Consider the following 27,801-nt stretch of genomic DNA (forward strand, 5'->3'; position numbering starts at 1 on the left):
TGGCTCGTGGTCCAGCCTTGGCCATCTGCCATCTCTGTATAGAAGGGATGTCATGCTACCTGACACAGAGAGAACCACAGAGAATGAGAGATCTCACTCAAGGATTTTGTGAGGTGTGAATGCTCTTAGCCTTTACTGGTAGCTTAATCAGATGGTGAAAGGACATGAGAAATGCCGCACTGGACCAGCCCAGCAGTTCCTCTTTCTTTTTGTGGCTGCATTGGGTCTTCGTTGCTGTGCGCGGGCTTTCTGTAGTTGCAGCGAGCGGGGGCTACTCTTCATTGTGGTGCGCGGGCTTCTCACTGCGGTGGCTTCTCTCGTTGCGGATCACGGGCTCTAGCCACTCAGGCTTCAGTAGTTGTGGTACGTGGGCTCAGTAGTTGTGGCATGCAGACTCAGTAGTTGCGGCACACAGGCTCTAGAGCACCGGCTCAGTAGTTGTGCTGCATGGGCTTAGTTGCTCCGTGGCATGTAGGATCTTCCCGGACCAGGGCTCAAACCCATGTACCCTCCATTGGCAGGCAGATTCTCAACCACTGCACCACCAGGAAAGCCCCCCAGCAGTTCCTTTAGCTCAGAATTTTGGTTCCTGATGAGTGGCTTGTGGAAGAAATCTCAATCTAAAACTCAATCTAAATCTCAATCTAAAACCCTTGAGTTTCTGAAGACCCCTGCTGTTTCTATTCCAGCCCACTGTGAACCTGCCATTCGTGGATTTAAGCAGAAAAAGAGTCTGTTTTCTTACACTTTTTCTCTTCTTGTCCGTTTGTAGGAACTTTACCCAAAGTAGAACACCCAAATAATAATTGAAGTCATAACGTTATGTTAAAAACACAAACTTGTTATATGGTTTGCTACTGATTAGAATTTTGTGGAAGTTTTATCAATTAATACAACAAAAAGACCAGAAATAGCTTTTTCTAGAATAGTTTTATGGTTCATGAAAATCACTCTGTGATAGAAAGAGGACTAAAGTTAAATTTCTAATGAAAATAGAATAGGGACTTCCCTCCTGGCACAGTGGTTAAGAATCTGCCTGCCAGTGCAGGGGACAGGGGTTCGAGCCCTGGTCTGGGAAGATCCCACATGCTTTGGAGCAACTAAGCCTGTGCGCCACAACTACTGAGCCCTCGTGCCACAACTGTTGAAGCCCGTGTGCCCTAAAGCCCGTGCTCCGCAACAAGAGAAGCCACCACAGTGAGAAGCCCGTGCACAGCAGTGAAGAGTAGCCCCCACTCGCCACAACTAGAGAAAGCCCACGCACGGCAACGAAGACACAACACAGCCCCCAAAAATAATAATAATTTTAAAAGAAGAAAGTAGAATAATTTACCTTTACATACCTACATCTAATAATTTACATTTCATACCTACACCACTCTAAAGGATTTATACCTCTGTAGAAGAAAAAAAAGTACTTATACCTGTGCAGTTGGATAGTCAGATCTGAAGCCACCACTTAAAAAAGGAAAATGTTAAATAAACTTGGCAAATGTAAATTCTACAGCTCGTGGCTTATTCTTATAAAGTCAACGGGCCGACTTCTCAAAGACGGAGGAGAGCAAAGCCTGGCACCCAACAGCTTCGGTCTTTTATCTGCTGAAGAATGAAAGGTTATAATCTCAGATTGTAGAGATGAGGATCATTCTTCCGCTCCTCAGCTTTTTGGAGTTTAAGAATTGTAGCAGTACTGAAAAATAGCAATCTAGAAACAGATGAAGTTTTCAAAATTTAACTTTGATTTCTTCTCCTGGAAAACTACACTTAGTTTATATGAACTGCGTGTGAACTGCAGGAAGTTTCCAGTGCTAGAAACTTCTTTTCTACTTTGTTGCCTTCCTGCCTAGAAGTGCCCACAGTCTGCTCAGCTGTGAGTATATTGACCTCAGGGCCCACTGGGGACCCTCCCAGGAGACCTGGTAACAGTGAAATGATCCTGTTGTTGTGCTATTTATGGATCAACAACTTTGTACATGGAAGGAGCTGCTTGCCTTTTTGTCCCAGTACCAGGATGCTGCTAATGCCACAAAGTAATAACGTAGTTTAGGGTATCCTTAAGGACAGAACTTCCTCTTTGGATAATGAAATAAGACAATGAATTTCACAAGGGAATAAATACCAGTAACTGTTGTGGCTTCTGTTGAGGAAGAGGGAAAAAATGCCATTGTTTGTTCCCTACCATACCTTTTTCATACTTGGCTCTTGTAATGTGAATTTAAGAGTTTAGGAAATGTGTAGAGCTGGTGTTTTGTTTGATGCTGGTGTTTTTTATGTGTTGTACTCCCTTACCTCTTACATTGTCTAATTTGAAGCAGCAAAAGAACGTTCAGTAGAAGTCCTTTACTGAAGCTTCATTCAGTTGAGCATACAGCATATGGGGAGATCTGTGTTGTTGTTTGCCTGGTTAGTGGACAAGTGTGAACAGCACTTGTTAGCAGTTCCTTGGAACTGGGGCACTGAATGCCTAGTGCGATTGAGCCAAGGGGGTGATTTAGCTTCATCTCCTGCGTCAAACGATGCTTTTTGTTTTCTGCCCCCTTGAGTATCTCACTACAGGGTAGAAGAAAGCATCCCCCCAAGGTCAGCGTGCACCGCAGTGGTGGGGCTGCTGTCATCCTTACCCCACCCTCTCCAAGTCACTTCTCTGGGAGCCCAGAAGTTGCTGTATTATGAAATGGGCTCCTTTGACATTTATTTCTGGGTGCCACGGGACATCCATTCCTCCACCATTCTCATAGTTGCTCCCAAAGGCCTCTTGATCTAAAATGTTCACCATAGCATCCACCTAACCATGAGAATGCATAGACAGTATCCATCTCTAAAATCTGTACCTAGTTCACCAGTGGTGCTGCTTGAACTTAATAATGTCAGCACTTATTGAGCACTTAATAACTGTGCCCGGCATGTGCTAACATGTGCCTTATATGATAAGGGAAATGGGCATAATCAGGTGACTGGTGTAAATGGCAAAACTGAAGCTTGAACGAGCAGTTTGTCTTCAGAACCTGTGCTCTTAACCTCTTTACTCCTTGTGTAATGTATTACTTTTCAAAGAATGAGGTTTTAGCCAAATCTTGAAATTTGCATCCACCCAAAGTAGATAAATAAAAATAAACAAATCTTTCAACAGTATGGTAGTCTGATGGTGATGTCTGATGTGTTCAGTCCATACAGATGGACTAAGTTGAACTCGCCCAGTGTTAGCATTTCCTTGAAACTGGGGCAGTGAATGCCCAGTCAGAGGAAGGAGGGGCATGAGCCGCAGTTCACTCTTAACCAACAAAAAGAGGAAGAAGGGCACCCAGCTGCCCGTGCTGGTACCAGAACGTCACCCTGCAGCACTGCTGCCTGTGAGTCAGCAGAAGAAGCTTCTGCCTGGGAGGCGGGTTTCTAGCTCCAGGCATGTCAGTCAGCCTATGGGGGCAGTCACTTGTCTCTCAGATTCCCTTTCTGTAAACAAAAGTGATGTTTTTTGTTTTTTGGGTTTTTTTGGCCGCACCGCAAGGCTTTTGGGATCCTAGTTCCTGGACCAGGGATCGAACCTGTGTCCCCTGCATTGGAAGCACGGATTCTTAACCACTGGACCGCCAGGGAAGCCCCCAAAACAATGATTTTTGAGGCCCCTTCCGGCTCTGAAATGTTGTAGCCCTGATGGAGAGTTGCCACTCACACTGGCTTCTCACCACTCTCAGCTGCCACCTGTCCCCACCCTTCTGCATGACCAGGAAGTAGTTCTTGGAACACTCATCACTTGAGGTGCTAAAGGGAGCACCGTTCAGCACCTGTCACCAGCCTCTGTCGCCAGGCTGCTTGCAGTTAGGGAGGGCGGGCAGAGAAATGCTGCATTTGGAGCATCAGCAGGGAACTCTGCAGAACCGCTCCTGAAGGCTTCCTCAAAATGAGTACCCAGAGGTCCTGTAGTCAGGAAACCAGGACAGAGGGTGTTCCAGGTGGAACTCCTTATACTACAAATTATTTCTCATTTATCTGAAATTTGAGGAGTCCTGTTTCTGGTCTGTTTTTTTTCCAACTAGGCAGGAGGAACGACCTAAGAGGAGGTATGGAGAAGAACAGGCGTGTGACCATGGGCTTTTAGCAAGGAAGCCAGCCTGACCGAGGCCAGGCGTGTGGGGTGGGATGTGGCGGCTCATAGGAGGGGAGCTTGGAAGGGTCCAGGTAGAATTTCGGGCCTGCTGCAGTGGCGCCGGCGCGTGGTGGGGATTCCCATTCTCTGTTGTGGCTCCTCCTGAGGACGATGGCCCTCCTCCTGCTGAGGGGACTTCAGTGCTGGGATTCTGATCCATTTCTGCCTCAAGCGTCTTACAAGTCTGAATGATACAGCAGACAGTGTGTCCCAAATCAAGGTAAACTGCCTGATAAGTTTTTCCAAACCAGTGAGTATCATGACAACAATTACATTTTAAAACATTAGGGAAATTTTCAAACATAGGTTTAGTGATAAAAGTATAACGAACCCCTGTGTATCCAGGTCTTATCCCTGGAACTGCACCGAGCTCCCTCATGGTGTTACCTCCTTGCGTTAGGGAGGGGAGGGATGGATGGGGTGAAGTTTACTACTGTCCACACCATTCTTTGCTGGACCAGTATCAGACTCCATCAAGTCTCCCTCATCATTCCCATCCATTACTGTCTAGGAGAAGAGGTGCTTGTACACAAGATTAGGACCTCATCTTGGCTCTAATTTTATGGTTTACTTTGCCAGTATCAAATAGAAGGAAAGAAAGGGCTCAAACTTGGCCAGATAACTTTCTCTTTCCTTTCGAGAGGTAACTTTGGTCTTAGTCTAGAAGAAAGATCTTGAAATTGCAGAGGAGAAAATGATTCCTCCTCCCATGGGCAAGTCCAGTCTATGTCCACTTCAACTAAAATTCAACCCTTTCCCTAATAGATGGCCCTTGCTCAAGCTGGCCAAAAGCCATAACAACCAGCACAATTGCTAGAACTATTATTAGTTATTTCTGTGCCTTTCATTTTCACGTCAACATTTAGAACAATCAGATTTTAAGGATAGGAAGGAAATGTGATTTCTCCATGTCCTGTTCCTTTAGTCATCTGGAATTTAAACTGGTTTCATGCTCCAGAAATCTGGTCAGAGTTCTTAGTTCTGTGCCCTTTACGTGGCAAAGTATATTTAATCCCAGGACTTGATATCATCCTGTCATGTTCCACCAAAGGAATCAATGTTTCATACTTATGAGAATCAATAGCCTCATCTGGGCAAGGCAGTGCCACTATGGTTTCCTCAATAAAAATGGTATTTCTCCTTTGGAAAGGTCACAGCCATTCATTCAACAAACATTTATTAAGCACTTGCCAGGCACTGTACTAGGCACTGGGGATACTACAGAGGTAAATAAGATGAACATGGTCTATGCCCTTGACATTTTAATGAAAAAGGTAGTCAGTAAACAAAGCAAGAAAAGATAATTATGGATTATGATAATCATGAAGGATATAAGCAGAGATGTGATACAGAGTAAATGTTTATCAGAAGGCTGTTCTGAAAAGGTGACTCAGATTTTTGAAGAGATCCAAATATTTCTCTGTTCAACTTCTAAACTAATGGAAAAATAAGACAAAAGAAACAATAAGTGGAGAACCAAAATAGCACCTTTTTTGCCACACCTCAAGGCTTGCGGTATCTTAGTTCCCCAACCAGGGATCAAACCAGTGGTCCGGCAGTGAAAGTGCCGAGTCCTAACCACTGGACCATCATGGAATTCCCAAAATAGCACCCTTGTGACTGATAAAGTCCAGGTTAGAAGTTGTAGCTTAGTGTGAGGGTCAAAAGAGGGATTGGTAGCTGTGACAGATGGTGTTTTCCAAGATGGCTATTATGAGAATCTCCCATCTCACGTGCTCCTTTTACAGTGTGAGGGATAAGGTCCATGTTCCCTCCCTTTGAATCAGAGTGGGTCTTGGACTCTGGTGGAAGTGATGTTATATGACTTCTCAGACTAGGTCAAGATGGCACAGCATCTTCCTGGTTCTCTTGGGATGCTCCCTCTTAGAGCCCAGCTATCCCTGCTTGAGGGAGCCCAAGCAGCCCATGGAGAGGACCACATGGAAAGGAACCTGGCCCCCAGCCCACAGGCCTGGCTGGGCTCCCAGCCAACAGATAGCCATGAGATGGATCCATTTGGGAAGTGGCTTCTCTAGCCCTTCCAACTGGAGTCAAGATACCCCAGCTAATGCCACATGGAGCTGAGATGAGCCATGCCCTGTGAGCCCTCCCCAGATTGCAGAATTGTGAGCCAGTTAATGATTTGTATTATTTTAAGCCATTGAGTTGGGAGAGGCAAGAATAAATTATATACTAACTCCCCCAGTCTAGGCAGTCTATCTGAGAGAAAGTTCAGGTCTGTGAAATAGACACACCCTCAAGTCCATGTCAAAAGGGAGAAGAAAATACTGAGATACTCTGTGTTTACAATATTTGATAGACTAACTCTACCTAGTGGATAAAATTCTTCAATGGCTGTTGTCCGTAGGGCAAGCAACTCATTACAGTTTTCCTAGAACTTTTCCAGTTTTAGTAATGAAAATTCCATGCCCTGGGACTCCTTCAGTCTTGGGGAAACCGTAATGGGTGGTCACCCTAGTTTCCCCCAACCAGGTATCTCATTCCACCTCCATGAGGAAGAAATAGGGTTGGAAAAAAAAACAACACGGTGTTTAGGGAAAATTCTTCTTCATGAAGAGCATGGTTAAAAATGACTATTTCCGGGCTTCCCTGGTGGCGCAGTGGTTGAGAGTCCGCCTGCCGATGGAGGGGACACGGGTTCGTGCCCCGGTCTGGGAGGATCCCACGTGCCGTGGAGCGGCTGGGCCCGTGAGCCGTGGCCGCTGAGCCTGCGCGTCCGGAGCCTGTGCTCCGCAACAGGAGAGGCCACGACAGTGAGAGGCCCGCGTACCGCAAAAAAAAAAAAAAAAAAAAAAAAAAAAAAAAAAAAAAAATGACTATTTCCCTAATAGTGACTTTTGAACTGGAAGCCAGAGGAGTTAACCATGCAAAAGCCAGGAGGAAGAACCTCCCAGGAAGAGGGAACACTGTGTACAAAGACTGTGAAGAAAGAAAGGGTTTGACCTCTGCACAGAATCACCACCACAACAAAACTGTTATGATTGGAGTTGCTGAGTCAAGGGAGACAGAGTGTAATGATGTTGGAGAAGTATCCAGAAACCAAATCAGAAATGGCTTTATGAACCATGGGAGGGAGTGCAATTTCCTCTTACGAAAAATGGGACAACACTGAACACTGAACATTTTAAGCTTGAGAGTGATAAGATCTGAATTACATTTCTCAAAAGCTTGCCTGACTGCAGGATGGAGAATGGTTTGGTGGGGTCAGGAGTTGAAGCAGCAAGTCCAGGAAGAGGCAAGACAGGATGGTGGCTTGGGTTAGGTTGGAAGAACCAACAGGATTTGCTGATGGATTGGATATGGGTGAGCAGAGAAGGGAGAAATCCAGTGTCTAAATGGGCTTTGGGCTTAAGCAACCAGGTGACTAGTGGTACAATTTATGGAGATGAGGAAAGCCAAGGAATAATTTTGTTTTATGCTTTCTGCCTTGTATATGTTACATTCGAATGCCTTTAAGTCATCCAAGGGGAGACATCGAGAGGCATCTTTTTTTTTTAAATATATTTATTTCTTTTTTATTTATTTATTTTTGCCTGCATTGGGTCTTTGTTGCTGCGTGGGCTTTCTCTAGTTGCAGAGAGCGGGGGCTACTCTTCGTTGTGGTATGCAGGCTTCTCATTGCGGTGGCTTCTCATTGCGGAGCACGGGCTCTAGGCGTGTGGGCTTCAGTAATTGTGGCTCAAGGGCTCTGGAGCACAGGCTCAGTAGTTGTGGTGCACGGGCTTAGTTGCTCCGTGGCATGTGGGATCTTCCCAGACCAGGGATTGAACCCATGTCCCCTGCATTGGCAGGCAGATTCTTAACCACTGCGCCACCAGGGAAGTCCCGAGAGGCATCTTAAGCAGTGAGAGGTGACACATGAGCTCTGGAGTCAGACTGTCTGAGATCGAATCCAGACTCTTCCACCAACTGTATGAACATGGGCAAGTTACTTAACCTCTCTGTGTCTCAGGTTTTGTCTCTGTCAAATGGAGATACTAAAGTAACTATTGGAGAGGTAGGATTTTGTGATAAATGATAATACACATAGTAATCACTCAATAAATGTTGGCTATTAATATACTTGAGTCTGGAGCTCACGGGAGAGATCAGAAATGGACAGATAAGCTGTACACCTGAAACTAACACAACACTGTAAATCAACTATACTCCAATAAAAAAAATTTTTTAATAGAAAAAAAAGAAAAGAAATGGACAGATAAGTCTTGGAGCCAGCCTATAGAGAGGGTGTTTGAGGCTATTATAGGTTAGCCCACATTCCCAACACCTTACGCTTTGGCCTTTCTGTACTGACAAGGCTAAAGACGAGATACTAGATTCCCCAGGCTCCCTTGCAGTTAGAATTAGCATAAGACACAGTTTGGGCCAATGAGGGTAAACAGAAATCTGATGAAGGGATAATGGCAGGTGGTGCCCTACCCCTTCTTTCCCACCTTGAATGTGGATGTTCCAGCTGGAAGCCCAGCAGCCAACTCATCACAGTGAGGTAACCGGCAGGAATCACAGAGCCAGAATCAGAGGTGCCACTTCCGTGACAATGGAGCTGCCGTATCATCACCCGCAACTGCTTATCCCAGGACTGCTTGACAGGTAAGGAAAGTAACCCCCTATTTATTGAGACCACTAGAGTTGGATTTATTGGCATATTATTTGCAGCTGACACAGTAATCAATGCCATGCCTTTGAAGGAGATCCCTTGGTTAGTAACGTGTAGGCAGAGAAAACAGGGTGGCTGTGATCACGGTTTGGAGTTAAAGCAGAGAGGAGGAAGCCCGAAGGAAAACTGAGCTACCTCCAAAAGGGAGGTAGCAGAAATCCAGGAGCGCGTGGCGAAGGAGGCTTCGAGTGGGGAGGACTTCCCGGAGGCCTGTGCTCGGTTCTCCCCGCAAAGCTCTTCCCGGCGCGGTCCCGCCCCGGTCCCGCCTCCCCAGCCGCACATTTACCTCCCGAGTCCCCACCGCCCACCGCCAGTGCCGCCCCGAGCCCCGTCATGCCCGCCGACTTCAGCGGCACCTGGAACCTGCTCAGCAGCGACAATTTTGAGGGCTACATGCTGGCCCTAGGTAGGGTCGGGGGGGCCGTGCGGGGGCCTCGGGCTCCGGCCGCGCGTCCGGGTCAGGGCGGAGGAGGCCGGGCTGGCCTGTGGGTCAGTCTCCCTGTCTCCCCTCACCCTCGTCCGTCCGTCCTTCCGTCCCCCCCGTCTGCCTGAGGATCCGCCGGTTCCCCCGCTTCCCCACCCCCGTCCATCCTCCGTCTCGCTGTCCGTCCGTCTGACCGTCGGTCTCCCACCCCCGTCCGTCTGCCAGTCCTCCAGTCGGTCTGCCTGTCCCCCCATCCTTCGGTCTCCCCCATCCCCTTCCCCCCCCAACCCGTCTGCCCATGTCCCGGTCCCTCCCGTCCTTCCTCCTGTCCCCCGTCCGCCCACCCGTTCTCCGTCCTTCTTTCTCCCCCGTTCGCGAGTCTCTCTGCCTGTCCTTCCGTGTGTCCGCCGGTGCCCCGTGCGTCTCTACCCCGCGGCCGAGGCTCCTGTCCTATCGCGGACTTCCAAGCAGGCGGGGGCGTGGGTGGCATGGGCCCACCTCGCTGGGAGGCTCGGGGACACGATGGGGGTCCAGCCGGGTGAGGGGGCGCCCCGGCCCGAAGCCCCTCCCGGGAGAACCTCGCTGCGCAGCCGCTTGAACGCGAGGCTCCGGGCGGCGGCTCTGGGATTCCCCGCGCCCAGTGGCCGTCCCGGGGAGATCCCTGCCGGCCGCATCAGCATCGCCTGGAGCTGGTCCGGGACGTGGATTCCCGGGCCCCAGAGGACCTTCCCCAGCCGGTCTCCGGCCGCGCCCGCGCCCCCAGGTGACTCTGGTGCCAGGTGGAGTTCGGGAGCTACGTTTGAAATCTTCAGTTTTCTGGCTTCTCCTTCCCTCGAGGGCTTGAGGAGGGTCAAGAAACCCAGACCCCTTAGAGGCCACTACCCCGTCCCCCCTACCCCGGGGCCCAATTCCAGCCGGGAGGACTGTGGGTGGCCGCCTGGGGGGGTCGGTTCCACCGCCCCCTGCCCGGCTTGGGCTCCGGCGCTCTAGGCGCGGAGGGAAGGGAACGCGGGGACCTCCAGGGTGCGTAGCGGGGCGGCGGGGCCCCGTCCAATGGCCTTGCTTCCCAGAGGGCCTCAAGAGTTTATTTCCTGCCGGGGCCGTAGAACGCCTCCCTTCCGTGCCGATTCTTAGTTCGTCCTGCCCTTAGTTTAATTCTTCAGACTTGATGGTTCTGAGCACCTACTCTGTGCCAAGCACTTTCGCCTAAATGACACCCATCAGTGGCGCTATTGACAGTTGGGCCAGAGTTGCTGGGAGTCTAGGGGGCTGGGGACTGCTCTGGCTCCGCCTCTTCATTATCTGACCTGGGCCTCAGTTTCTCCATCTGTAAACTGAGAGCAGCGGGGTCCATTTTTTTCTTTTAATTGTGCTAAAATAAATATAACATAAAATCGGCCATTTTAACCACTTTGAAACGTACGGTTCTGAGGCTCCCTTGTGGTTTTTTTGGTTTTTTTGCGGTACGCGGGCCTCTCACTGTTGTGGCCTCTCCCGTTGCGGAGCACAGGCTCCGGATGCGCAGGCTCCGGATGCGCAGGCTCAGTGGCCATGGCTCACGGGCCCAGCCGCTCCGCGGCATGTGGGATCTTCCCGGACCGGGGCACAAACCCGTGTCCCCGGCATCGGCAGGCGGACTCTCAACAACTGCTCCACCAGGGAAGCCCCTCCCGTGTGTTTTTAAGATCTCCCAGCCTGTGGTAAGATTCTCCCCTCCCTTTCTCACACTAAGTAGGGAAGTCTGGAACTTCTCAAGCTAAATCTGATTCATACTGACACAAAACCTCATAGGCAAGGAAAAAGTATTTTTTCTCTACCCATCTTAGGTTCATTGGCTGGAGCCCTGTAAATTAGACTAAAAAAGACAGAGTAGGGACTTCCCTGGTGGCCCAGTGGTTAAGAATCCGCCTGCCATTGCAGGGGAGATGGGTGCGAGCCCTAGTCCAGGAAGATCCCACAAGCCGCGGAGCAGCTAAGCCCCGTGCACACAACTACTGAGCCTGCGCTCTAGAGCCCGCATGCCACAACTACTGAAGCCCAGGTGCCACAACTACTGAAGCCCAAATGCCTAGAGCCTGTGCTCTGCAACAAGAGAAACCACCACAATGAGAAGCACGAGCACTGCAACGAAGACCCAATGCAGCCAAAATTAATTAATTTTTTTAAAAAAGAGTAACAAGACACGAACAAAGAGAAGTTTGTTAGCACATGCATGGTGAATACACACAGGAACATTCAGTGATGAGCATCTCAGAGTGGTTAGAACTTGGTTATGTGGCATCTTAGTAAAGAGTAATAATTTCATAGAGAAGTGACAAGACAAAGAAAAGGGCTTTGACTTTCTAGGGGTGGCAAATTGTGGGAAGATAAATACATGGAGGAACTAATGGAAAATGAGAGCTAGTTAGTAAAGTTTATTATGTAAATTCTGATGCCATCTCTAGGCTGATAGGAATCTAGTGTTGTCTCCCTAACTTCTGTCCGACCTGGTACAGAGAGAGGGGAGACACATTTACACAATTATGTCCTGCTTCTGGGGGAAGGGCAGAGAGCTTTTCTTCTATCTGCTTCCCAATCATCTTCATTTCAAAATAGTCAGTATGACAAAGGGGCACATTTGAGGGTGGCATATTCTACCTTCACCTGAATCTCATTTCCTCTCTTTCCCATTCATAAGAAGGAATAAATGATGACTTTTCCCAAAGGCAGTAAATCCTGATAATGTACTTATCTCCTCACCCCCAAATTAGTGGTGACATGTGACCAAAAGTGCTTTCTTCCCTGGTTTTTCTGGCTAGTATCTGGCTTTTTTATGGAGGATAAAGTGCTAAAGATCAGGGGATGGCTTTGAATTTTGCCTTGCTATGCTCTTTCTCTTTAACCATTTCCATGGCTGGCATTTATTTATTTATTTATTTGGCTGTGTTGGGTCAGTTGCGGCATGCGGGATCTTTCGTTGTGGTGCGGGCTCTTCGTTGCAGCACACAGGCTTCTCTCTAGTTGTGGCTTGCAGGTTTTCTCTCTCTAGTTGTGGCGCACAGGCTCCAGAGGGCCTGGGCTTTGTAGTTTGCAGCAGGGGGGCTCTCTCGCTGAGGCGCGCGAACTCAGTAGTTGCGGCGTGTGGGCTTAGTTACCCTGTGGCATGTGGGATCTTAGTTCACCGACCAGGGATGACCCACGTCCCCAGCATTGGAAGGTGGATTCTTTACCCCTGGACCACCAGGGAAGGCCCTCCATGGCTTTTAGAGCAAATTTCTTAGAGAAGAAAACAGGGAATGGAGTCAGGGTCAACATTTCAAGTGTGCGAAGACATCTGTTGTTAAGCCTGTCACGTATCGCAGAGCAGCCTTCTGAGTGTTGTATTTAGTGTTTTTCAAATGTGTATTCATGGAATCCCTCACCTGTCCCCAATACTGTCTTGCTTTTCTTTACGCTCTGCTATAACCCCTTGTTTGATACGTTCTTTTTTGTGATTTCAGTAGAAGCTTATCAATTATCTGGCACTATATTAGATCCTAGAGGCCAACAGAGGCTATTTATTTACATTAGCTATATTCATTTATCATCCAACCCATTTCACAAAGGATTAAGCCATAGAGTATTGAGTCAATATCTTGCCTCACTACTCCTTTTTTTACATTTGGTTCAGGTTCCAGAAAGATACTAGATCCAGACAACACATGAACTGTTATTTTCAGTCTGTTTCCCAAAAGAAATATAAGTGTGCTAAGGATACTGGAGTAGAGGCTAGTTAGTATAACAGACCACCAAGCGGGAAACCCAGATGACTAGCCGTTGATTGTTGGTAATAGAATCAAAGTCATATAACCTCTGAGTTCATTTAGATTCCCCATCTGTTAGAGGTGGTTGGATCAGATTTGATATTCTAAAGAGTGTCTAAAATACAAACCAAGGGATCTCTTAGTGTTACCTGAAATCTGGGTTCGCCTCTTGGTGGGTGTCCAGCCAAAAGACACAGCCAAGCCAAAGATCAGGAGAAGAAAGGATTTATTATTTCTTGCAGCAAGTAGGGACAACACTGTGGATCTTTCCCAAAGCAGTGTCTCCCTGAATAGCAAAATTGGTGAAGTTTTAAGCAAGGGTATATGCATATTCATGAAGGGGTTTGAGCAGAGGAGAATTCAGCATAGAATTGGGCAGAGTCCAAGATTTAGCTGATTCAACTCAGGAGGGTCAACACCATCATTATATCCTCCACCTGGGTGGGGGCCTTAGTTCCTGTGGAACTAAGACTGTATCAGATTGTTCTGTATATTCCTTGAGGAGGAATTGTTACCAAACTCAGGTTCAGCTTCTCCTGCTCAAAAGCCAATACTAAAGAGGCAACTGTTGGTAGAAAGGGAAGTTGCTTTAATCAGAAAAGCTGGCAATCTGGGGAGAAGGTGGACTCATGTCCCAAAACCAACTCCAAAGATTATGCTCAGCCATGAAAGTTTTTTTTTTTTTTTTTTTTTTTGCGGTACGCGGGCCTCTCACTGCTGTGGCCTCTCCCATTGCGGAGCACAGGCTCCGGACGTGCAGGCTCAGCGGCCATGGCTCACGGTCCCAGCCGCTCCGCGGCATGTGGGATCTTCCCGGACCGGGGCATGAACCCGTGTCCCCTGCATTGACAGGCGGACTCTCAACCACTGCGCCACCAGGGAAGCCCCGTCCATGAAAGTTTTTAAAGGGAAAAAGGGGGGGAAAAATCTCAGTTAATTATTAAGGTAGGAGGTCAGATTCTTCATCATTTTTCCATTGCTTGAAAACCTGCTGACTTCTCCTGATCTTCCTTTGGATGCTATTTTACCTGTGTGGTCTGCCTGTAAATTTCCTCAGGGAGTTGCTGGGGGTAGAAAACTAGTCATTCTTTACTTAATTCTTCATTCCTACTTCTTTTAATCTACGGAAAGAATCAACAGGTTAGGCAAGGCATTGTGGACATTTAGTAGAGCATAAGTCAGGAGTTAGGTTAAATGTTACCTAGTGATCTCATTGTCATAATTAAGGTTTAAGGGGAACAGAAATAGGCAAGCAGGAAAGGGGCAAAATAGCTGCTTACAGAAGTAGGACTCTGTTTTATTGCTGAACTATTTTTTCTTGACTGCTTTTCCTTTGTTCCTGCATTACTAAGACCTGCTCAAGGGCACTCATTATGGCCAGGCTTAGATCACAAAATGGCTAGGCCATGGGACTTCCCCAGCGGTCCAGTGATTAAGACTCTGTGCTTCCAATGCAGGGGGCGTGGGTTCGATCCCTGGGGAACTAAGACCCCACATACCACATGGCACGGCCAAAAACTAAACTAAACTAAACTAAAATAAAAATAAAAGGCAACACCAAAAAAATAAAAATGGCAAGGCCAAAAATGGGTTCTCTTATGTCGAGAAAGCCATGCCTGGTTCTCTTTCGCTGGGGGACCCCCTAACCTATCTGCTTACATTAGCATTTTATACAATAGCTGAAATCAGCCTAAAACCTATTGCCAGTTGCCAAAAACCTGGGAAGAAAATGATTTGGCACACATGGCTATTTGTGTGGCAAACACTCCCTTCTGCCTTCCACGTGTAAAAACATAGACTCCAGGGTCAATGCATTTTTCCTGGGCAAAATAGGGGCTCAGATCCAGATGATTGTAGGGTCTTGTTACTCAAGGAACAGCAAAACTCCTTAGAATGCAGACACGTGCCTCATCCCAGATCCTGGATCTATGGAATCAGAATCTGCATTCAACCAGATTCTTAGGTGATTCTGAAACTGAGTAGAATCCTGTGGGGCCCTCATGGGTATAAATCCTTTCTGTGTCCCTCCTTTCTTATTTGTAGGAGGTAGTCATTCAGTTTCCTTGACCTTCCCTGAGTTCCAAAGATCAGATTCAAGTTGCTTATCAGGGAAAGTAGGGAATGCAGAAACAAAGGAGGAGCAGTCAAGAAACAATAGTGCAGCCTTGGGGCAGGGTCCTTGTTCCTCCTCAAGGAATATACATAACAATACCTTTGAGTTCTTATGAAGGAACTAAGGTCTCCACCCAGGTGGAGGATGGTAACTTCAGACTGAGCACAAGATTCCTAGAACACCACCCTGAAAGTCTGTACACAGTGGAAGATAGCAAAAACTCTGACCCCCTCCCCAAATGATTCTCCCTTTAAAGATGTTTATGGTTTTTTCTTTTATGAATGTATTTATTTATTTATTATTGGCTGCACTTGGTCTTCGTTGCTGCCCACAGGCTTTCTCTAGTTGCTGCGAGCAGGGGCTATTCTTCATTGTGGTGTGCAGTCTTCTCATTGCAGTGGCTTCTCTTGTTGTGGAGCATGGGCTCTAGGCACGCGGGCTTCAGTGGTTGTGGCATGGGGGCTCAGTAGTTGTGGCTCATGAACTCTAGAGTGCAAGCTCACTCTAGATGTGAGTGGCACACGGGCTTAGTTGCTCTGCGGCATGTGGGATCTTCCTGGACCAGGGCTTGAACCCGTGTCCCCTGCATTGGCAGGCAGATTCTTAACCACTGCGCCACCAGGGAAGTCCCCCAGCATCTCTTTTGAGGGGGAAAATTACTCCTTTCTGACTAGGGCTGATCCTGCAACTCCCCAACATGGCTCTGATACTGCTCTTTCCTAGCTTCTGCCAAATTGCAGGGAGAAGAAAGGCAATTTGTCTTTTGGACATTGAAGAAAGTTTGCTTGGGTTCTAAGGACTGGAGGAGCTAGCTCTGGATTTGGGAGTTCTTGGTGGACCCCACAATAGCAAAGGAAGACCGAAGGTGTGAAGCTCTAGGCAGGAAAGAACGCTGTGCTAATGCCTGCAAGGGCTTGACCATCTTGTCTGGACTCCCCTTTAATCCCATGAACATGAGAAGGCAGGGATGTTACCAGCTTGTCCAAGGTCACCACATAAACTGGATTTAAAGCCAGTATCTCTTGGCTCCAAGACCCACATTGCCTCAAGATTAGAAGTGGCTTTGGGATGAAGGGTTAATGTGAACAGATGAGGTTTAGAAAAGTATATGTTTGTGTTGGCTTCTTTGAGATCCTGCCCTAAAATGTGTATGCTCACACACATACTTGTAATAGGATGTGCATCGTTTAGATTGTTTCTTCCTCCTGCTGGAGTGTCTTATTTCCTACTTAAAAATCGAATAGTGTGGAAAAGCATGGTTTGACCTGGACAAAAGCCTTATGAGCACCAAAGCCATTTGGCCACTGAGGTCATGGTAAGTGTAGACCTGGCAGAAAATGACCAGAACTTAAGCTAATTTAAATTTTGATCTTTAAAAAGGCCAGCCTTGCAACTGCATATCTGTTAAGTGACAATCTTATAATGTGGTAGTGAAACCGAGTGGGGCCTGCGCACGGAGGCCTTCTTTTGTCCACCATTTCTTCTTCTTTTTTTAAATTTATTTATTTATTTATTTGGCTGTGTCGGGTCTTAGTTGCAGCATGCAGGATCTTTTGTTGCGGCACAGGCTTCTCTAGTGGCGGCATGCGGGCTCCTCTCTAGCTGTGGTGTGGGGGGCTTAGATGCCCCACAGCATGTGGGATCTTATTTCCCCAACCAGGAATCAAACCCGAGTACCCTGCATTGGAAGGCAGGTTCTTAACCACTGGACCACCAGGGAGGTCCATGTCCACCAGTTTTTTTAATTAATTAATTAATTAATTAATTAATTTGTTTTTGGCTGTGTTGGATCTTCGTTGCTGCGCGCAGGCTTTCTCTAGTTGCAGTGAGCGGGGGCTACTCTTCGCTGAGGTGCACGGGCTTCTCATTGCAGTGGCTTCTCTTGTTGCGGAGCACGGGCTCTAGAGAGCAGGCTCAGTAGTTGTGGCGCACGGGCTTAGTTGCTCTGCGGCATGTGGGATCTTCCCGGACCAGGGCTCGAACCCATGTCCCCTGCATTGGCAGGAGGATTCCTAATCACTGTGCCACCAGGGAAGCCCTCTTGTTTGTTTTTGTTCCACATACAGAATAGGGTTTAAGGAAAGTCAGTGATACCTATTTTAAATTTGGATTGGTCATTTTAATAATCAGATAAATATTTTAAGGGTTTAGCCTCAATGTTTAAACATTGCTGAAAACAAGTAAAGACTGGATCATTTGCATTTCATGCTAAAAACTTGGGTTCTAGGTTAAAAACACTTAAAAAATGTTTTTATTGAGATATAGTTGATTTACAATGTTGTGTTGATTTCTGCTGTAAAACAGTGATTGAGTTATACGTATGTATTCTTTTTCATATTCTTTTCCATTATGGTTTATCACAGGTTATTGAATATAGTTCCCCTGTGCTATACAGTAGGACCTTGTTGGTGATCCATCCTATATATAATAGTTTGCATCTGCTAATCCCAAACTCCCAATCCTTCCCTCCCCCACTCCAACCCTTCTTGCCAGCCACAAGAGGGGTGTGAGTCTATGTCCGTGAGTCTGTTTCTGTTTCGTAGATATTTATATTTTAGATTCCACATATAAGTGATATCCTATGGTATTTGTCTTTCTCTTTCTGACTTGCTTCACTTAGTATGATAATCTCTAGGTCCATCCATGTTGCTGCAAATGGCATTATTTCATTCTAAAACATTTACACTATCATTGAGCTGAGAAATGGGTGGGACTGGGAATTCCTTGGCAGTCCAGTGGTTAGGACTCCGCGCTGTCACTGCCCAGGTTCAATCCCTGTTCACGGAACCAGGATCCCGCAAGCCATGTGGCGAGGCCAGAAAAAGAGAAAAATTTTTTAAGAAGACAAAAGAAATGGGTGGAGGCTAATGGGATGCTGAAGGACCCCTACTCAGGGCTTGGCCACGTTTTCTAGGCTGGAAATGGAAGTATGAGGCGCCCAGCCCTGAGAAGCACAGCTAACCCCAAGTGGCAGTCATGTCAGGAAAAACCGAATCTGTTAGGCAAACAAATTAAAACAGGGGTCAACTCTGGGACCAAGCTACCTGCAATGAGGTACGTAAGTCTCTGCAATGAAGATTCCTAAAACTTTATTCTACGTAATAGGACAATCTCTAAATAGGAGAACCATGCCCTGTGACTCATAGAATTGTCCAGGGTGACGAGCCAGCATATAGCTGTGGCTGCCTGATCATGTCAGATCGTGTCACCTGCTCTAAACATTCCAGTGGCTCCCGTCTGACTCCATCTTGCTCTGGGTTAAAGTCCGATGGTCCTTGTCCCCTCGCATCTCATCTCTAGGTCCCCGCCTCCTCCTCAATCTCCCTCATTCTGCTCCAGCCACCCCAGGCTCCTGGGTGTTCCTGAGACCATCTGGCACGCCCTTCCTGGGATCCTTGTGACCTCTGTCTTACACTTCTTTCCCCCCAAATCTGCACAGTTTACAGCTCACTTCGTCATTTCCCTCAGCTCTGGCTGAAATGGCACTTGGCTTCCCTATTTAAAATAGCAACCCTGTGTCCTCAAGTCCATTCTCTACATCTGCGTCTTTATTCCTGTCCTGCCCCTAGCTGGGACGAAGTGAGAGAGTGGCATGGACATATATACACTACCAAATGTAAAATAGATAACTAGTGGGAAGCAGCCGCATAGCACAGGGAGAGCAGCTCGGTGCTTTGTGACCACCTAGAGGGGTGGGATAGGGAGGGTGGGAGGGAGACACAGGAGGGAGGAGATATGGCGATATATGTATATGTATATGTATAGCTGATTCACTTTGTTATAAAGCAGAAACTAACACACCATTGTAAAGCAATTATACTCCAATAAAGATGTTAAAAATAAATAAATAAATAAATAAAATAAAATAGCAACCCTTACCTCTAGTACATAATGGGTTGATAGCCACTTAATGGGAGCTGTCTATACCAAAATGCTGATCGTCTCAGTGTTCCATGTTTTGGTGTGTGACTCTTTTTTAAAGCTTATTAAAGATTTCTCAATGTATAGTAGTATTTGCATGATTACAATGTTTTTTGAGGTGCTTTTTTTCCTCTTTTTTCATTTTAATTTTTTTCTTGTTTTAATTTTTAAAATTAAAAAAATTTTTTTAATTATTAAGTTTTTGTTTGGCTGCACCACACAGCTTGTGGGATCTTAGTTCCCCGACCAGGGATCGAACCCAGGCTCTTGGCAGTAAAAGCGCCGAGTCCTAACCACTGGACTGCCAGGGAATTCCCTGTTTGTTTTTCATTTTTGTTAGAGGTGATTTGTTTTGTTTTGTTTTCCCAGTGTTCAGAAACTGTTCAAATGCTGTCTTAATTGGAAGTGTAAATGTATAAAGCAGAAAAAGGCAGCTGTGACTGAGGCTGGATTGGGGCCTGAGCCCAGTCCCCTTGGCTTCCTCGTCCTCTTGTCAACCTCTGAGGGGATTCCCAGAACTGTCTCTGCCATGCCCAGCTTCAAATCCATCACCTAACGCACAGCCAGCCAAATGAACTTTCCCTGAAAGCTGTTCAAGATTTTTAATCGGCCTCTGGAAGGAGATTTGCCAGGATAGATGACCCTGTAGATCCAATTTTGTCAGGAATGACGCTGAAGTTGTAAAAGCAGCACTAGCCATCAAATGCAATGATCTTGAGGACAGCTGCCAAATTCTTAGCTTTTGCATCTCAAGGAAATGTTGAAATGTCTTCTTTTCTTTCTAAAAAATTATTTTTAAGGTATTGACTTTGCCACTCGTAAGATAGCGAGGCTGCTGAAACCACAGAAAGTGATTGAGCAGAATGGGGATTCTTTTAGCATCCAGACGAACAGCAGCTTCAGGAACTACCTTGTGAAATTTAAAGTTGGAGAAGAATTTGATGAGGATAACAAAGGCCTGGATAACAGAAAATGCAAGGTAAAAATTAAAGTAATGACATAGGCTTTTAGTTTTGCGAGGTTACCTTGGCACCCTCCCTAGTAATACCTGAGGATGTTGCTAGAGCAAACCAGTATTTTCTCCCATCCCTCATGCAGAGCTTGGTCATCTGGGACAATGACAGACTCACCTGTGTGCAGAAGGGGGAAAAGAAGAACAGAGGCTGGACCCATTGGATTGAAGGGGACCAACTCCACCTGGTACTTGCCCTGTTTTGTTCTTTTTTTTATTTTATTGAAGTATAGTTGATTTACAATGTGTTAATTTCTGCTGTACAGCAAAGTGACTCAGTTATATATATTCTTTTTTATGTTCTTTTCTATGATGGTTTATCCCAGGACATTGAGTATACTTCCCTGTGCCATACAGTAGGACCCTGTGGTCCATCCATTCTATATGTAATAGTTTGCATCTACTATCCCCAAACTCCCAGTCCATCCCTTCCCTCCCCCCGCCCTTGGCAACCACAAGTCTGGTCTCTATGTCTGTGAGTCTATTTGTGCTTCATAAATAGGTTCATTTGTGTCATATTTTAGATTCCACATATGAGTGATATCATATGATATTTGTTTTTCTCTGTCTGACTGACTTCACATAGTATGATAATCTCTAGTTGCATCCATGTTACTGCAAATGACATTATTTTGTTCTTTTTTATGGCTGAGTAGTATTCCATTGTGTGTGTGTGTGTGTGTGTGTGTGTGTATCTTCTTTATCCATTCATCTGTCAATGGACATTTAGATTGTTTCCATGTCTTGGCTATTGTGAATAATGCTGCTATGAACACAGGGGTGCATGTATCTTTTTGAATTATAGTTTTGTCTGGGTATATACTGAGGAGTGGGATTGCTGGATCATATGGTAATTATTTTTTTTGTATTTATTACTTTATTATTATTATTATTATTATTATACAGCAGGTTCTTATTATCTATTTTATACATATTAGTGTGTATACATGTCAATCCCAATCTCCCAATTCATTTCATCCCACCCCCACCCCCGCTTTCCCCCCTTGGTGTCCATACGTTTGTTCTCTACATCTGTGTCTCTATTTCTGCCTTGCAAACCAGTTCAACTGTACCATTTTTCTAGATTCCACATATATGCATTAATATATATTTGTTTTTCTCTTTCTCACTTGCTTCACAGTCTCTAGGCCCATCCACGTCTCTACAAATGACCCAATATCGTTCCTTTTCATGGCTGAGTAATATTCCATTGTATATATGTACCACATCTTGTTTATCCATTCATCTGCCGATGGGCATTTAGGTTGCTTCCATGACCTGGCTATTGTAAACAGTGCTGCAGTGAACATTGGGGTGCATGTGTCTTTTTGAAGTATGGTTTTCTCTGGGTATATGCCCAGTAGTGGGATTGCTGAGTCATATGGTAATTCTATTCTTAGTTTTTTTAAGGAACCTGCATACTGTTCTCCATAGTGGCTGCACCAATTGACATTCCCACCAACAGTGTAGGAGGGTTCCCTTTTCTCCACACCCTCTCCAGCATATGTTATTTTTAGACTTTTTAATGATGGTCATTCTGACTGGTGTGAGCTGGTACCTCATTGTAGTTTTGATTTGCATTTCTCTAATAATTAGCGATGCTGAGCATGTTTTCATGTGCCTATTGGCCATTTGTATGTCTTCTTTGGAGAAATGTACATTTAGGTCTCCTGCCCATTATTTTGATTGGGTTGTTTGTATTTTCTTGTTGAGTGTTCTTATTTCTGATGAGATGGTTAAAGAAAATGCTGAACAGGAAACCATGACCAGCAATCCTACCATCCCAACTCACTGTTTTCAGTTTGGTATCTTACCATCCAGTCTGTTAGAATATTCTGCCTTTTCATTCAATAGAAAAACATATTCCAGGTTTCTAAATAATTTCCCTATTGAATTCATCATGTATAAATTGAATACATATAATAACATAGCAAACTGGCTGCATAATATTCCATCAGGTTCATGAACTCTCATATTAGTAAAACATTTTCTTAATTTCAATGTCCAGGAATGTTTCAGGGTGTTTTCAGCTATTTCTTAAATTCACATAAACAGACTTTTTTGCATGCATGGATTTATTCCCTTGGGAAAAATTCACAGAGAGGATCAGTGTTGTCAGAGACATCATTGCCTCCTGCTACTTTATTGCCTTACTCGCTTCCAAAAGGGTATATCAATTTCTTATGCCACCAGCACTTCAAAACCATACAAATTATAGCTCAACCTAATCAATAATTTCTAAATATAATCTAGAGGGTATAAAATTGTACATCAAGGCTTAATTATGGCTTTTAAAATGAGAATTTCTTTCTGCCATACAGGTATGTTACAATGGCTTACATTTTTTAAAATTAATTAATTATTTGTGGCTGCATTGGGTCTTCGTTGCTGCTCACGGGCTTTCCCTAGTTGCGGTGAGCAACTACTCTTTGTTGTGGTGTGCAGGCTTCTCGTTGCGGTGGCTTTTCTTGTTGTGGAGCATGGTCTCTAAGTGCACGAGCTTCAGTAGCTGTGGCATGTGGGCTCAGCAGTTGTGACTCGCGGGCTCTAGAGCGCAGGCTCAGTAGTTGTGGTGAACGGGCTTAGTTGCTCCGTGGCATGTGGGATCTTCCCAGACCAGGGCTTGAACCCACGTCCCCTGCATTGGCAGTCGGTTTCTTAACCACTGCACCATCAGGGAAGCCCTGGCTTACATTTTTTGAGTGATGATTTTGAGTGTGATTACTTAGCTAAATGCTTTGAGTGCATTTTCTCACTTAGTCTTCACAGTCCTGTGAAAGGGACACTATTTTTTCCATTTACAAATGAAGAGGTGGAGAGTTAGAAATTCCCCAAGGTTGCAGAGTAGAGATTCAAATCTAAGTCTGACAAGAATGTGTGCTTCCAACTCTGTTTTTTTAAGTGTCAACGTACATGTGAAATCTAGGTGAGATCCATGAAAACAAAATGAGAGCACTCATCTTAAAGTTGGATATGGGTGGTATTTGAGAGTCTGGGGAGTCTTTGATTACAAAGACATTGAAGATATTTTGATCCTTAGATTGACAAATCTCACACTCTTCTGGCAGTAAAAACAAAGTTAAGAAACTTGCCATCACAAAAATGTAACATGAAACTACAAAGAAAACACAAATTTGTTTGAGGATTCAGATTAGTTGGCTGTAAAAAGTAATGTTCAAACTGCATGCATCCTTCTTTGGCATAGCCAAGAACTCTGCCTAAGCAGAGGATAGAAGGACCCTTGCTCTAAGGATACTCTTGGGATGATTCTTACAAGCTGTGACACAATAAAAATAAATATTTGAACAATCCCATTCACCACTGCAACAAAAAGAATAAAATATCTAGGAATAACCTACGTAAGGAGGTAAAAGACCTGTACTCAGAAAACTATAAGACACTGATAAAAGAACTCAAAGATGACACAAACAGATGGAGAGATATACCATGTTCTTGGAATGGAAGAGTCAATATTGTGCAAATGACTATACTACCCAAAGCAATCTACAGATTCAATGCAATCCCTATCAAATTACCAGTGGCATTTTTTACGGAACTAGAACAAAAAAAATCTTAAAATTTGTATGGAGACACAAAGGACCCCAAATAGCCAAAGTGGTCTTGAGGGAAAAAAACGAACCTGGAGAAATCAGACTCCCTGACTTCAGACTATACTACAAAGCTACAGTAATCAAGACAATATGATACTGGCACAAAAACAGAAATACAGATACATGGAACAGGATAGAAAGCCCAGAGATAAACCCATGCACCTATGGTCAACTAGTCTATGACAAAGGAGGCAAAGATATACAATGGAGAAAAGACAGTCTCTTCAATAAGTGGTGTTGGGAAAACTGGACAGCTACATGTAAAAGAATGAAATTAGAACACTCCCTAACACCATATACAAAAATGAACTCAAAATAGATTAGAAACCTAAATGTAAGACCAGACACTATAAAACTCTTAGTGGAAGACATAGGAAGAACACTCTTTGACATAAATCACAGTAAGATCTTTTTTGACCTATCTCCTAGAGTAATGGAAATAAAAACAAAAATAAACAAATGGGACCTAATGAAACTTCAAAGCTTTTGCAAAGCAAAGGAAACTACAAACAAGACGAAAAGACAACCCTCAGAATGGGAGAAATTATTTGCAAATGAATCAATGGACAAAGGATTAATCTCCAAAATATATAAACAGCTCATGCAGCTCAATATTAAACAAACAAACAACCCGATCAGAAAATGGGCAGAAGACCTAAATAGACATTTCTCCAAAGAAGACATACAGATGTCCAGGAAGCACATGAAAAGCTGCTCAACATCACTAATTATTAGAGAAATGCAAATCAAAACTACAATGAGGTATCACCTCACACCAGTTAGAATGGGTATTATCAGAAAATCTACAAATAACAAATGCTGGAGAGGGTGTGGAGAAAAGGGAACCCTCTTGCACTGTTGGTGGGAATGTAAATTGATACAACCACTATGGAGAACAGTATGAAGTATTTTTATTTATTTTATTTTTTATTTTTTTATCTTTTTGTGGTACACGGGCCTCTCACTGTTGTGACCTCTCCCGTTGTGGAGCACAGGCTCCGGACACGCAGGCTCAGCGGCCATGGCTCACGGGCCTAGCCGCTCCACGGCACGTGGGATCTTCCTGGACCGGGGCACGAACCCGTGTCCCCTGCATCGGCAGGCGGGCTGTCAACCACTGCGCCACCAGAGAAGCCCATGGAGTATTTTTAGTTAAAAAACTAAAAACAGAATTACCATATGACCCAGCGATCCCACTACTGGCATACACCCAGAGAAACTATAATTCAAAAAGACACATGCACCCCAATGTTCATTGCAGCACTATTTACAATGGACTATTACTCAGCGATAAAAAGGAATAAAATTGGGTCATTTGTAGAGACATGGATGGATCTAGAGACTGTCATACAGAGTGAAGTAAGTCAGAAAGAGAAAAACAAATATCATACATTAACACATATATGTAGAAACTAGAAAAATGGTACAGATGAACCGGTTTGCAGGGCAGAAATTGAGACACATATGTAGAGAACAAATGTATGGACACCAAAGGGGGAAAGTGGCATGGGTGGGCGTGATGAATTGGGAGATTGGGATTGACATGTATATACTAACATGTATAAAATGGATAACTAATAAGAACCTGATGTATAAAAAAATAAATAAGATAAAATTCAAAAATTCAAAAAAAATAGAGTATACATACATACATACATACATACATACATACATACATAATTTGGTCTTTGTACCTGGTTCCTAAAACCCCTGGAATCTCAGAGTTATGAGAGTGTCTTCTGTGTGCTAATGAGCTGACTGGTGGCTGGGGACCCCAGATAGCTTCAGAATGGGGGCTGGTCCCAAGAAAGATCAAGGCAGGATTAGAAAGCTGGAACTCTCAGCACAGCCCCTGAGCTTGGGTGAGGGAAGAGGATCTGGAGATTAAGTTAATGACCAATGGCCAGTGATTTAAGCTATCATACCTGTGTAATGAAACCTCCATAAAAACCCCTGCATAAGGGGGTTCAGAGAGCTTCCTGGTTGGTAAAGACATAGAAGTGCTGGAAGGGTAGCCCTCCTGGAGCTCTGCCCGCCCTGCCAAACTCCCCCATGCCCCACCCCTGGCGATACCTTCTCCTATGCATCTCTTCCGTTTGGCCCTTCCTGAGTTGCATCCTTTACAATAAACCTGTAAGTACAAGTAAAGAGTGTTTCTGTGAGCCATTCTAGCAAAGTATTGAACCTGAGGGGAGGGGGTTGTGGGAATCCCCAATTTACAGTTGTTCAGTCGGAAGTATGGGTGGCCTGGGACTTGTGATTGATGTCTGAAATAAGGGCAACCTCATGAGACTAAGCCCTTGACCTGTGGGGTCTGCACTAGCTCTGGTCCTCAGTGTCAGAACTGAATTAAATTCTTGGCCATCCAGCAGTGGATAAGACTCTGCACTCCCAATGCAGTGGGCCTGGGTTTGATCCCTGGTCAGGGAACTAGATCCCACATGCATGCCACAACTAAGGAGCCCTCCTGTCGCAACTAAGGAGCCCACATGCTGCAACTAAGGAGCCTGCCTGCTGCAACTAAGACCTGGTGCAACTAAATAAATAAATATTTTTTTTTAAAGAGAGAGAAAGATACAAGTAAAAGTGAAAATTTAAAAAAAGAAAAATTCTTGACCATCCAGTTTGGCGTCAGAGGGTTGGAGACATGGGATTGGAAAAGACACCACGTACCTGGTGTCAGAAGTGTTGTGACTAATAGGAATAGACCACATGCCAACTCATCTTCTTTCGTCTTCCCTTCCTCCCTGCCCCTAGGAAATGTTCTGTGAAGGCCAAGTGTGCAAACAGACGTTCCAGCGAGCTTGATCTGTATCCAGCCGCAGAGTCCACATGTGGCAGTAGCTTAATGCTGAATTATATTCCAGAATAAACAGTTGTTGATCTGTCCTGGTTTGGTGGATGGGGCCTTGTGGTCAGAAAGATGTCACACATCCTGTATGAGAAGCCATTTGGATTGTGAGAAAACTTCTCAGCTTCAATAAACCTGTCCAATGATTATGACGTTTTCCTTCTAAATTTAGCGTATCTCCTTATTTTCAGAAATATTTGGAAGCCTTCTAGGCACAGCACTGACACATCAGTGAACAAGTTTTAATTCCCGTCTTCCAGGTCTAGTGAGGAAAATGGAGGAAACAAACAGTCTGAACAGTGGTGAGAAGTATAGGCAGCTGTGAGAGCTCAGGAGGGGCAAACCTGACATCTGGGGATGGGCAAGTGGTGGCAGGGGTCTGGGGTATTTCTGGAGGTGAGCCTTAAGCTGGGACCTGAAGCATAGGTAAGCAGGAAGCGTTCTAGGCAAAAGTTGGAGGGATGTTTGAAGAACTGAAAAGATGGCTATAGCTGCAGCTTAGGGTGCATTGGGTGGGGTGGCGGGGGGAGAGATGGCAGGGGAAACTGACATGACAGTCAGGGGCCCTACCATGAAGAATCTTGAATGCTAGGGTAAAGAGGTGAGATTTTTGTCCCCAAGGTAATAGGAAGATGGTGACGGGTATTAAGCAGATACGCACAATTAGGTTGGCTCAGAGGAGTAACTCTGAATGCAGAGGGAAGAAAGATTGTGGCTGGGGGATGCAAATCAGGAGGCAGTTTGGAAAGCCTGGTGGAAATCACAGTGTGAGGTGACGTCATTCGGGATCACCTGGAGCCCGGGTCTCAAATACGGGAAAAGGACTCCTGGGACTGGAGAGAAGTAACCATTTATTAAGGAGGCAGAATCTATAGTCCTAGGTGATGGATGAGATCTAGGGATGCTGGCAGGGGGAAGAGTCAAGGGAGGTGCTCTCTTTTGTTTCAGGCTGCTATAGGAAGGGTGAGGCCCATCAGAAAGAAGGTAACACAAGCAGAAGAAGGAAGTGGAGTCAGAGCTTCAGATTCTGAGGTGCCTGTGCCGGGTGAAAGCCAGGCTGCCAGGAGACAATGCATAGATGGGTCCAGAGACACGCACAAGTGGTCGAGCATATAAACTACACATATGGGGCTTCCCTGGTGGCACAGTGGTTGAGAGTCCGCCTGCCGATGCAGGGGACACAGGTTTGTGCCCCGGTCCGGGAAGATCCCACATGCCGCGGAGCGGCTGGGCCCGTGAGCCATGGCCCCTGAGCCTTTGCGTCC

General features: G+C 45.5%; 1 protein-coding gene across 1 annotated transcript; it reads left to right on the top strand.

Moving 5' to 3' along the window:
- Nucleotides 1–9,155: 9,155 nt before the first annotated feature.
- RBP7 (retinol binding protein 7) lies at nucleotides 9,156–26,703 on the top strand (the record flags this gene model as incomplete). Its single annotated transcript, XM_079698454.1, has 4 exons — nucleotides 9,156–9,228; nucleotides 19,863–20,041; nucleotides 20,161–20,262; nucleotides 26,443–26,703. 4 exons carry the CDS (start codon nucleotides 9,156–9,158, stop codon nucleotides 26,491–26,493), a joined length of 405 nt encoding a protein of 134 aa, XP_079554580.1. The 3' UTR covers nucleotides 26,494–26,703.
- Nucleotides 26,704–27,801: the final 1,098 nt, after the last annotated feature.

Source organism: Hyperoodon ampullatus (assembly GCF_949752795.1).
Source record: "Hyperoodon ampullatus genome assembly, chromosome: 2".
Taxonomy (NCBI): Eukaryota; Metazoa; Chordata; class Mammalia; order Artiodactyla; family Ziphiidae; genus Hyperoodon; species Hyperoodon ampullatus.